This window comes from Triticum aestivum, chromosome 7B, assembly GCF_018294505.1.
Source record: "Triticum aestivum cultivar Chinese Spring chromosome 7B, IWGSC CS RefSeq v2.1, whole genome shotgun sequence".
Classification (NCBI taxonomy): Eukaryota; Viridiplantae; Streptophyta; class Magnoliopsida; order Poales; family Poaceae; genus Triticum; species Triticum aestivum.
In genome coordinates, this window is record NC_057813.1 from 712,352,246 (window position 1) to 712,364,794 (window position 12,549).

General features: G+C 44.2%; 1 protein-coding gene across 1 annotated transcript; it reads left to right on the top strand.

The window, feature by feature from the left end:
* The first annotated feature begins 3,835 nt into the window (after positions 1-3,835).
* LOC123156283 (ESCRT-related protein CHMP1) lies at positions 3,836-7,769 on the top strand. Its single transcript, XM_044574425.1, has 2 exons — positions 3,836-4,599; positions 7,562-7,769. Exon 1 carries the CDS (start codon positions 3,959-3,961, stop codon positions 4,571-4,573), a length of 615 nt encoding a protein of 204 aa, XP_044430360.1. The 5' UTR covers positions 3,836-3,958; the 3' UTR covers positions 4,574-4,599; positions 7,562-7,769.
* The last annotated feature ends 4,780 nt before the right edge of the window (positions 7,770-12,549 follow it).

A 12,549-nucleotide genomic window follows, 5' to 3' on the forward strand; every position in this document is an offset into this window, starting at 1 on the left:
GCATGCGTGAATGTCCCTCTTGTTCTCATGCTCATACATATGGGGAAACAACATCCCTTATAAGGAGGTCCAACTCGTACCAAACTAGCAATATGGGACCAAACTTTAGTCCCACCTCTTGCCTTGCACGACTGGACTGAGTGGGCCTCTAGAATTTATTAGGAATTCTGAAACTAATTGTTGGGCTGGCCCAAAATAGATTAAAATTCCAGCAATCCCCCACCAGATCATAGAGGTACACAAAATTTATCTTTGATTCCGAAACACTGTTTTATATACCAATACTGCAGTGGAGACTGTTAAGTTGAGCTTTCACCTAGAACTCTATGCTACACTAGTGAGCAACTTGAACAGTGGACTAGGCCTTGAACTGCAAGTTTTCTGCGAATCTAGCTTCACACAAAGCCTTGGCCGATACTAGGCTACCATGGGTCTTCTCCGCGGGTGGAGCTTATGCGTCATACTCCGAGACCTTTCATGAGTTTACTAGAGAGCACCCTACTCTCATATATTGCGACGTTTAACAATCCAACTCATACAGGTGTGTTCTTCAAAAGATGTTCTGCAGGACAACATCTCTGCTTAAATGAACCACTTAGAACACATTAAGATATACATCAATATGCCATGCAGATTAGGAGAGTATTGCATCTTCATGGAGTGGTATTGTTAATAGTAAGGATACTCTCTCCTCTCAGTTGATCAACAGCTTGTCTTCCACATCTAATTCATGGGATCTCCGATCACATAGACTAGGTTACCACTGTGAACAACTCATATTGTGGGTCTCATACCCATCTCTTTCGATGCACTATCTATCACATTACGTGATAAACCCTTAGTAAAAGGATCTGCCAGATTTTTAGACGTTTGGATATAATCCAATGCAATAATTCCGGTGTTTCTCATTTTTCCTGACAGACTTTAACCTTCTCTGAACATGTCTTGATGACTTCATGTTATCCTTTGAGCTGCTCACTTTAGCGATCGTAGTTTGGCTGTCACAATTCATAAGGATACCCGGTACATGTTTCTCAACAACTGGCAAGTCATTCAAGAGTCGACGAAGCCAATCTACTTCGACTGTAGCTGTATCTAATGCTGTGAGTTCTCCTTCCATTGTTAACCCTTGGCCGGATTGCCCTCACAACTGTCCGGCCTATCGTTGCGACCCTAGCAGGCTGACCCTAGCGGCACCCGTAGGCCCGCCTAGCGCGACTGAGGCAACCCGTGCAGGGCCAAAGACAACTCACAGGTGGACCACTGTCACCCATCGCACGAGGTAGCCTCCCCCCCCCCACCAACACACACACACAGATGGCCCTGTCCATGGCCGCGGCCCACCCGTCATGGACCCCTGAGACAAGCCACCCGTGTGTGTGTGTCGTTTGGCAGGTTGAATGGCATAGAGACACCTAGTGAGGCGCTCACGGACGCCAATGCCAAACAGACGATGCGGAGAGCGCTCTAACCAACCGCCACGCGGGTCGGAGGGGGTAGGCGCGACACACTCCCCCTCTTGTCTTGACTGAACTAGCACGTACTTGGTGAAGGACGTCAACAAGAGGGTTTGATCCTCCCATTCGCGCGCGGAGTAGCAGGCATCCCGCCGCATGATGGTGGCCTCGCGCTCACTCCGTGCCCACCCGTCATGCACCGATAAGGTTAGTCACCTGAGTGCGCGTCGTTCGGGTAGATCGGACGGCGCAGAGAGCCCCCAAGAGACCTCCGCCGCACACCACAGCGAAACAGACGGCACGGAGGGCACTCTTGCCCGCGAGCGCCTTACTAGGTCCTCTGTGCTAATGTCACGGAGCCGCCGATGCGTGGTACGAGTGCCCATGGGTTGCTTAAACATCGGCCGATCTGATTGTTATTTACCCACATACGTTGCGGGAAGTGATGCCCAACCGCACACCCTTGCGTAAGATTTGCTGCAATAATGGGTCGGCCCATTTACGGTTACCCACTATGTTTGGCATGGTTGTAGAACTAATTTTTCCTATTTCTTTCTTTAGGTTTCATTTTTTCTTTACCCTATTTTATCGTTTGATTTTTTGTTAATTTTTTTAATTCACAAATATTTTCAATATTTGTGAGCATTGTTTGAAATATGAAACATTAGTTGAAATTCATGAACATTTTTTGAAATCAGAAAAAGAAATTCAATTCATGAACAATTTTTTAGATTTGGAACTTTTTTGCAATTGAAGAACATTTTAAAATACGTGAACATTTTCGGATGTTTGGAACATTTTGTCAAAACTGGGAATGTTTTTCAAATCGGTGAACATTTTTGACATTCTTTATATTTTTAAAATCCATGAACAATTTTCAAAATTTTATACTCTTCTTGAATTCGAAACATTTCAAAATTCAAGAACATTTTTAGAAATATCAAACAAATTTTAGACTCGAGTTTTTATTTAAAAATATATATTTTTCAAATCCATGAGTTGTTTTAAATACACGGGCATTTTTTGAAATATAAGAACATTATAACTTTTGTGAAGTTTTTCTCAAATTTAGAACTTTTTGAAAATCCAAGATCATTTTTAATATTCATGAATATATTTGAAGTCTGAAAAAACCTTAAATTCCTGAACATTTTTAAAAGCAGTAGAATTTTATAAATGAGGGAATATTTTCAAATTTTGGAACAACATTTAAATTCCAGGAATGTTATTCAAATTAGTGAATGTATTTTGAAATGCAAGGATTTTTTTTCTCAAATTCTTGAAAACATTTCTAAGGTGAAACATGTTTGAATTTTGTGAACATTTTGCAATATTTTATGAGCAAAATAAAAAACTGACAAGAAAAGAAAGAAAACGGAGAAAAGAGGGCTCCCCGCCGCCGCATATGGGCTGGCCCAAAAGTCTAAATCACGCGGTGATGTGCGAGGACTCAACCCATATCGAGCGATGTATATACACCCATAATTTTATACCAAAAGAAATAGATGAAGCTGCCATCGGGACATCACCTCGGTGACCGGCCGACGATTCAATCGGCGGAAAGAACCACATCAGCGCCCTCCCTGACGATCTGCTCCTCCTGGTCCTCGCCCTCCTCGAATGTGTTCGTACCGCCGCGTGTGCCAGTGTCCCATCCCGCCGGTGGCGCGGCCTCTCGTCTCTTGTCTCCCGCGACGTCGCCTTCTCCTCCCTCGAAAGGGCGCTCGACAGCGTGATCTCCTTCACCATGGCAGGGTCCTGTCTCGAAATCCACCTCCCCGACCCCACCCACAAGGCATGTCATCTAGTCATGATTTTATATGAAAACCTTACTCAGACTCCGTTAGACGACTCAGTTTACACCCAAACAACCAAATCTGTATTGAATGGCCATTACAGTTTCCTAGTTGAATTGGTATTACATCCAGTTCAACACGGAGCACAAACCTATAAACCGAGCATTAGCAATTTTTGTCAACTAAAAGTTAGCAAAACCGTAAAAAAAACCAAATAATAAGACATAAATACCCAAGATGATATGCCGGTTCAGTCTCTCGAAGGTGCTCATAGAATAAGGTGTGCGCGTGTGCATTCATAGGAGTGCACATGTATATGAGCGTTTGCGTATGTACTGAGTTAAAAAACACAAACAACACAAACCGAAAAAGAGTCATCATCATCAGAAAACCAAAGAGGCGAAGGTAGCAAAACCGTTGAAAAAACAGATGTAGGAAGGGGAAAAAAGTCAGACCCCGAATCCATGGAACGCACGGCACGCGCACGCGCCGACGCCCGGCCCCCACACGCAGCGGCACGTTTGCTTCGCCCGCCGTGTCACAAAGCACAAACAAACCGCGTGTGGCCTGCCCGTCTCTCCCCTAAAAAAATCCCCAATCCCTCTCGCCTCCCTCCCCAATCCCCAATCCCCAATTCCCGATCTCCGCCGCCCCGACCCCCACCAGACCTCCGCCCCGCCCCCGAAACCCTAGCCAGCGGCGGCGATGGGCAACCCGGAGAAGCTGATGGCGCAGATCTTCGACCTCAAGTTCACGTCCAAGTCGCTGCAGCGGCAGGCGCGCAAGTGCGAGAAGGAGGAGAAGGAGCAGAAGCTCAAGGTGAAGAAGGCCATCGAGAAGGGCAACGTCGACGGCGCGCGGATCTACGCCGAGAACGCCATCCGCAAGCGCACCGAGCACATGAACTACCTCCGCCTCGCCTCCCGCCTCGACGCCGTCGTCGCGCGCCTCGACACGCAGGCCAAGATGCAGGCCATCGGCAAGTCCATGGGCAGCATCGTCAAGTCGCTCGACTCCTCCCTCGCCACGGGCAACCTCCAGAAGATGTCCGAGACCATGGACAGCTTCGAGCGCCAGTTCGTCAACATGGAGGTCCAGGCCGAGTTCATGGAGGGCGCCATGGCGGGCTCCACCTCCCTCTCCACGCCCGAGACCGAGGTCAACTCCCTCATGCAGCAGGTCGCGGACGACTACGGCCTCGAGGTCTCCGTCGGCCTACCCCAGGCCGCCGCCCACGCCATCCCGGCCGCCAAGGACAAGGAGAAGGTCGACGAGGACGACCTCACCCGCCGCCTCGCAGAGCTCAAGGCCCGCGGCTAAACTGAACGGCCTTCGCTTCACTTCAGGTGATTATTATTCAGATAGCCTCGCCCCTCCCTCATACACGAACGAGTGATATAATACTACTTGCCCGCTGCTGCACAATATTATTGCTTACTTTTTTACATCAGATTTATGTACTGTAAATGTCGTCGAATTGGTGGTGGTTAGGGTGTTCTTGTGGTTATGTAAGCTTTTTTTTTTTTTAAATCCTTTCGAGTTAGAATTCTTTAGCTGATAAGTTCAGTAAATATTGTGCTGCATAACTATAGATTTAGGATTTCTACGAATAATTTTCATTATGCCTAACATGTTAACCGCTAACAACTACAAAGCGAAGGATAGCTTCTGTTGCATATTGTGTATAACACCAAAGCTTCTTTCAAGGTCAACTATGATGAGAATTCCTGGTGCTTATGTAAGCTTTTTCCAAGCCTTCCTAGTTAGAATAATTTAGCTCATAAGTTTAGGAAATAATGTGGCGTGCTCCTGGTTCGATTTTACACTTAAAATGATTGATTTCGGATTTGCACAGAGCAGTATTGCAGGCCTAACATGTTACCTGTAACAATAATAACAACGAAAGATGGCAAGTACTGAATATTATGTATAATTATGTCAAGCTTCTTTCGTTCCTTTTGAGTTTAGCATCATTCTAAGCTTAGTGAATAAATAACTTGGCACTTTTAGTTTCGTTCAACCCTTGCAGATTTATAGATTTAAGAATTTGTACACCTAATACTTGTCATGCTTAGCATGTTTCCTCTAACAATAGAGAGCTCAGGAGCATTGCGTAATGTATACCCTTATCATGTGCATTGCATAAAAGTTACTATCATGTGTAACATTTGTGCAGTGGATCAAAGGCTCATCTCGTATCACTTAATCTGAATATACCATCAGTGGATATTTCTGTACATAGGGGGCAGCGTCATTGATGTGTAGAAACATAGCTTATTGTATGCACTCCATAGCTTATTGTATGCACTAATCATACTCCTTGATACCACTATCATGGTGTAACATTCATGCAGTGGATCAAAAGCTCATCTCATTATCAGTTAATCTGAATATACCTTCAGTGGATATTTCTGTACATAGAGGCCAGCATCATTTATGTGTAAAAACATACCCTTCTATTTGACATATTATTTACGATATGCAACTGAGGACGTGATATACCATATAGGGATACTGTTTATGTTTTGGAGTTTGTACTATAGTATGTATGTTTGTTTGTCGTGTTCAGTAAGTTGAAGTTCAGTTTGAAAGCTATGCTTAGGTGCCTAATCTGGAAGTACTTCCAAGGTACAAAATAGTGATGGTATCGAGATGTACTGGCCGATATATCTGCAGTTTACAGCTCCACTTCTTTTTGCCAAGGCGTTTTATTATATCACAATAGCATATAAGGTGCGTAAGTTTTAAAGAAATAAGAAAATACTTTCAATGATGGATCAAATGATCAAACGATATAAATTTAGTATTGTAGATATTGATATATTATTTTAAAAACTTGGTCAAATATGCACAAGCTTGACTTCTGAAAAAACTAATATACTCCCTCCGTTCCTAAATATAAGTCTTTGTAGAGATTCCACTAGGTGGACTACATACGGAGGAAAATAAATGAATCTACACTTAATATGCATCTATATACATCCGTATGTGGTTCATAGTGGAATCTCTACAAAGACTTGCATTTAGGAACGGAGGAAGTACCTTATATTTTTGAACGGAAGGAGTATAATTTTCACTTCCAATTTGTATGATTGACCCATTGTGCAAAATTTACCCCTTAATTCATTCACTTTGTGTGATGCCAAGTTGCCAACCTTTCATTGTTCTCCTTTTTGCTGTGGTTATAAAACTGTAAATGGCATGATATATAGCAACATCAGAATTAGCTTCATGCTAGAAAGGCACATTATGTGCAAATGCTCAGCTATTAAACTTCGATGTATATTGTCCATCTTATACTTGATATGCCATAGCCAGTTTGCCTTGATCCTATATCAGCTATTTAGAACCTTGATTTTTTTGGACAGATAGAACCATGAATCTTAGTTGCACACAGATAAGCCTTCTATTGCTCTGTGTTTTCATGCTAAATACTCCCTCCGTCCCATAATGTAAGACGTTTTTTGACTCTAGTGTAGTGTCAAAAAATGTCTTACATTATGTGACAGAGGGAGTACAGCATAATTTCACTGGCATTCATGATTTATCCAAGTGACGGATCTTGTTCAACACTTGCAATTGACTGGAATCTTGGAGATCAGTAAGCCGGTGGTCTTGGAACTCATCCAGATCACGGGGGCTGGGTGTTTTGTCCTTTTGTTTGCGAAGGTAGAAAATGAAGTATGACGGCATCACATACAGAAAATTCACTGATTGACATTGAATTCAGATTATAAAGGGTGTGGCATAGGATAATTTCTGGTATATACTAGTAGAGTGGAATAATAAAGACACGGAAAATTATTAAACTCCTTTACTGCTGTCTGCCATGTGCACTACCAATTTATCATAGCAAAGTGGTACTTGTCATCACAAAGTATTATCTGTACAGTATGACATGCCACTGCCGACAAACCACACATTCCAGTAAAATAGCACACAGATTTATCACCATAAAGGTATCCATCTCTGTGTCGACTAACATTCTTATTGGCACTGTGTTGCAACTTTTTTCATATTGGCAAGCAGTAGCATTAGAAGGTCATCTTCATGACACAGTATTGCTGTTTGCTGAGTGAGTATTTGTGGACGGAGTACACTATTTTTTTCTCGTAACTGTTAGTCAGTAGCTTAGCATAACTGTAGAATATGTTAGTAACAGTGAGTGAACAAATGCATTGCAGAGATAGCTCGTAGTTGAGACCTATCCTTCCTTCAATTCTTTTTTGGGAATACGCACGAGTGTGCGTATCATGCATTAGAGAAGGAGCAACACTAACATCTTACCCTGTTCTCTCTGTTTTGCAGGTACGGCTCATGCAATGTTCACTCGCCTCGCCGTACGTCAGTTGTCAAGGGCTGCTCATATCTGACAGCCCCGTAAATATTGTTAACGCCCATGTGGGCGCTCTCTTTGTCTGGGATCTCTATGTGGAACTGTGATATGACGTGTTATTCCGAATCGGAGTGTGATATTGATATTATGAGTCAGTAATAATACATGTGCTTGAGAACATCTTGTGTTGCTGCGTTTGAAGTTTTTTTTTTACCTTCTGCATCTGCTTGTCTAGCCTGGGGTATATTTTTGTGCAACGCCGTTGCGGTCGTGCTGTCTCAGTTCCTTGTGGTGTGCCATGTTTGCGGAGCTATCATTCGGCGTCATGTTAAGGGGCTGTTGACAACTTGTGCTTCCATAAGCCGAGGCACGCTTGTTGGATATCTGGCATCATTTTTGTCATCCCAATGTGGCTTTTATGAGCCAATAAGGTGCGCTTGATTACAGCTTGTGCTGCTGTAAGAACATGAATGTGCTTGGGTTGGGCCTATTTGTTTTACCCGAGCTCAGGCCGTGGGCATGCTTGTGCGATGATGGTCACGTGTATATGCGATTGCATTGCCGCCTCGCTTGTCTTTTATCCTAGGTTCGAAAGGAAATAAGTTTCTCCCCTAACATGTTGGGAGATATTACAGGAAGAGCAAAACCACTGTAAGGAGAGCAAATGCACATGGTTGCTTGCTTGCGCACACGAAAGATTTGATGTAGAGCGACGAACCGACCTGAGCTGCCACTTAGCCCATCGCAATGGGAATAACTTTCCTTTTGGAGAAAAGAACAGAGATGAATTAGTATTCTTCCCTCAAAAAAAAGTAAATTCGTATTTTTGTAATCAAAGAGACAAGCACTAAAATGAAAAAAATGGTGGTCGATCTGAAGAAGAGATGCCAAGTTTCTTCTTTTCTTTTTCTGAGACAATGTAAGTGAGTTAGTATTTTGTGATCAAAGAGATAAGAACAGTACAAAATCCAAGAACTTTCTTTCTTAGCAGTTGTGAAGCACAAAAACGAAAAATTTAGCAGTTGTCTTGTGAAAGCACAAAAACGAAAAAAAAATGGTGGTTCGCTGGAGTGGGCTGCGAGGCCTAAACGGCTGAAGTGTGCAGCGGCCCGTTATCCTTCCACCGTTGGAAGCGGGCAGTTGTCGCTGCTCTGTGAGGCCAGCCTTACGCAGTGCCTGCCACATCATGGCCCGTGAGCCCCAGCTTTCGCACAAGCCCCGCCGGTACACTACTCAACTTGGAACGGGCGGGCCAGCAATAGCACACTCCAGCCAGGCCCACAGCGCCAGTACAGCGTCCACACCCACCTTAAAGCCCCCGCTCGGGTGACAAGCTCTCGCTAGTGAGCTCGGCGAATGGGTGGGTGGAGCGAGCTATTTAAGCCGGTCGAATGCATTCTCGCTAGCCGAGGTGGGACTAAACTAGGTGGTCGTTGCTCTGCGAGTGGGTGGAGAGTGGAGCGCTGTGGTGCTTCCGGCCGGGACCAGAAGAGTTATCGTGGGCCTTTGAGGCTTTGGGCCTTTTGTCGCTTGGGGCAGCCATTTGTGGATGTTTCGTTGTAATAGAGCTTTGTGGATTATCGAACGAGTGCTAGCTAATTAACGCAGTGAATTTGCTTGGCGAAAATGGACAGCATGGTCCTTCAGATAAAAATGGACGGCATGTGCTTAAAGCTGGGACTAGAACGTACATGGCCTGTTTTTTAAAGCATGGCATTTTTTATTTGTACAATTCTAAACACATGACAGTTCAATCTCTCCGTGTCATGCATGGTTAAATGATAAGATCATTGAGAAAAGCATAATAAACCGGAGCAAAATTGAGGCATCCTGTAAGATTTTCCGTTCTTTGAAAACGAAGCAAATTCCTCACACATACACGATTATATCTCAAAGATGACGTTGGACATCAAGACCAAACACATCCTCTTAGCAGAAGTTAGAGGTCATCATCTTTACACTGGCCTCGAGCAATGGCTATATTCCTCACGAACTATCGCCAACCTAGTGTCGAACATATCCACCGGTAGAAAACTAGAGGTAATCAAACACAAAGGACAACCCTACAAGACAACACTTTCAAGAGAGATTTCCGCTCGTATGCCGATTTTTTCAGGTCCAACCAGGCACATGGTTTCCAATTTCAGTTTCAGAAAATTCTTAGCACCAACTGAAATCACTGAAATTTACTGAATATCAGTGATTTTTGTTTCCATTTCAGACAAAGAGACAAAATATTCACTTCAATTCAATTATTTGAAATTTATGGAAAATATTTAAATTCCTATGTATTAATGAAATTCCAAAAATATTTTGGCCAAAAGGTAAATACTATGTTTGGTGAGATGATTGGAATTAATGAATTTCATAAAAATCTCACTGAGAGTGAAAACCATCTAGGCCAAACATAGGTACATCACTGCTTTGAGTCAAAATTGTAGTTTCATCATGGTTATGATGCCCATACATTAATGATACATTATGGGATTTCGCGCCGGAGAAAAACATCTGTGTTACCGGTGCCTGCACTCATGGCTTCCCAGTTCCAGGAATACATTAGGCCCGCTAGCGCCTATGGAGGATTCACCGTAAGGGAGCGACGGCAACGATGAGTCTTAAGAGCACCTCCAACGCGGGCGCTAGCACCAGGCACCAGGAAGAATTTCCTGGCTGTTTACCCTAGCGAGCCAGCAATCCTAGGATTTTACTTCACATCGATGCCGACTAAGTTGCCCGACGCTAGGGCGAGATTTTAGTACAGAAAGAATCAGAGTGAGATGCCTGTTGGGTAGCTCGTAGCTGTTTATGTTGAAAATAGGAGTGGTAGCAAAGCTGTCAAGTTAAAAATAATAATTTATACTCACTCCGTCCCTGAAAAAGGTTTATATTATGGGATGGAGGGAGTATTTTTTAAGCGCCTGCCCAAGCGCTTTACGTTGGACATGGCACGCCTGATTAACCTCATGTGAATAGCACAATTAGATTTTCCTAAAAAACAGAGAACAAATGTGGAGAGTTGGTATCGTTCATTGCAATGAGGTGTTTCCATTTAACTCTGCTAAGTTCAAACCCTTTCCAAAGTGAATTTATATGAAAGATCACAAATATTGAGCCTGCCCCTGTAATCTCGTGCCCTCCTCTGCTTTGGAAAGATCACAAGGCAGGATGGCAGTGGGTCACCCTCCCTATTTGACTAGTTTTGGAGCATCTCTTTGGCGCCCAACGCCAGTTGAGCAAGTGGCACAAGGTGATATGATAGCAGGCCTGCCGACACGCTGAGACGAAACCTTATTGCCGGCAATTTTAAACAGACAAAAATAAAGCTTATTTGCCTCCTTCGACTGTACCGCAGAATTACTGGGAGATCGGGGGCTCGGGGCATATGCGTGTCGTGGCAAGAACACCTCACACATGGTTTTTGATGAGGTGGAGTTGAAAAGATACACCTTTGCTCCTTGATGTGTCAGAAGTATCTCATGGAGTATACTCCTTCCGTTCGGAATTACTCGTCTAAAAAATGAATGTATCTAAATGTATTTTAGTTATAAATACATCTAGATGACAAGGAATTCAGAACGGAGGGAGTAAATGCCAAGATCGCACATGGGCTGCACGGCCAAAAATGTATGTATATATTGCATGGGCGCACAGGACAAATGTAATGTAAGAGAGATTCTTAACTCATGCATGGACTTAATTTGCACACAGTTCGTCGACCCCCAAGCCAAGTAAAGCTTTAAACAATAGTTTCTAATGCAAAAAAGAATAGAATTCGAGCAATCTGGACAGCACAAACATGAGGCAGCGGCAGTCGACTGCATTGCATCATGTCCGTGCTGTCGCCTAAACAAAGCCACGTACCACCCGTCCAATCGGAGCCGTAAGCAGTAACTCACGTGAAACCGCGCGCTGGCTCCCATAGACTTGCCAGGGAGAACAATTTTGGACAAGACGACGAGCAGCGTCGGACGGAGGGCTAGCGAGGAGGAGTATCTTGGAAGAGGATATAGGATGCGGGTCACGGAGCCGCAAAGATCCAACTTCACAGTTGCCCCACCAGGATCACGGGCCGCTAGCTACCTCCCTCCGCCCGACTCCTTGATCCACCACATACACCACACCACACTTGGTGCAAACCAATCATGCACGCCATGCACACATGCACGTGTAGCTCCCTTCGGCAAATTAGCGTATTTCCCCTGTCCATATTAATCGTCGCTGATTTAGTGCAACTGTGTACTTGAATCAATGTGTACTTATATCAGTGTGTATTAAATCAGCGACAACTAGTATGGATAGGAGGGGGTACGCATAAACGCATGTGTGTTCTCGCAGGAGGGAAGGAACGAACGATATACCACCAAAGATGAGGAAACAGAATGACTGTGAAAACGATGGTCGGGGTGCGAAAAGAGCAATGCTACACCTACATATGAAGATTTACGTATTCTACGTAATTGCTGAGTTGGCAGTTAATGATTCGGCATTAGTGCTACGGTAAATTACGTAGGTTACATAACAGCTGTTCATACGTCTAGCATATTTGGTGCGAAAATCAGACGACACTCATGGTCGACGGCTGTAGCCACTGACCGAATGGGATACATAGCTGCAATTTTGTGTCGTAGGGAAGTCGGCCGTAAAATATCGTCCATGTAGCACTGCATGTAGACTGCGGCTAGAGATATTAGCTCGAGGACCGGAGTGGTGGCTAGTCGGTCTCGTGCCTGGCCCCAGCGGCACGCGTAGCACAATGCAGGCTACACAGGACTGTGGTCCGGCCGGACATGCATGTACGGTAGCCAGCTCCACGGCTCCACCAACCCCACGGTCCGGACGTACGTACGCGCTGATTTTGCATTGCATGCTGCGATGATTCTGTTGAATATAATATTTATTAGGAAAGACGAGATAGATTGGAATTTGTTTTGGCTTGTCTTATACTTCAAGTAGATGATTG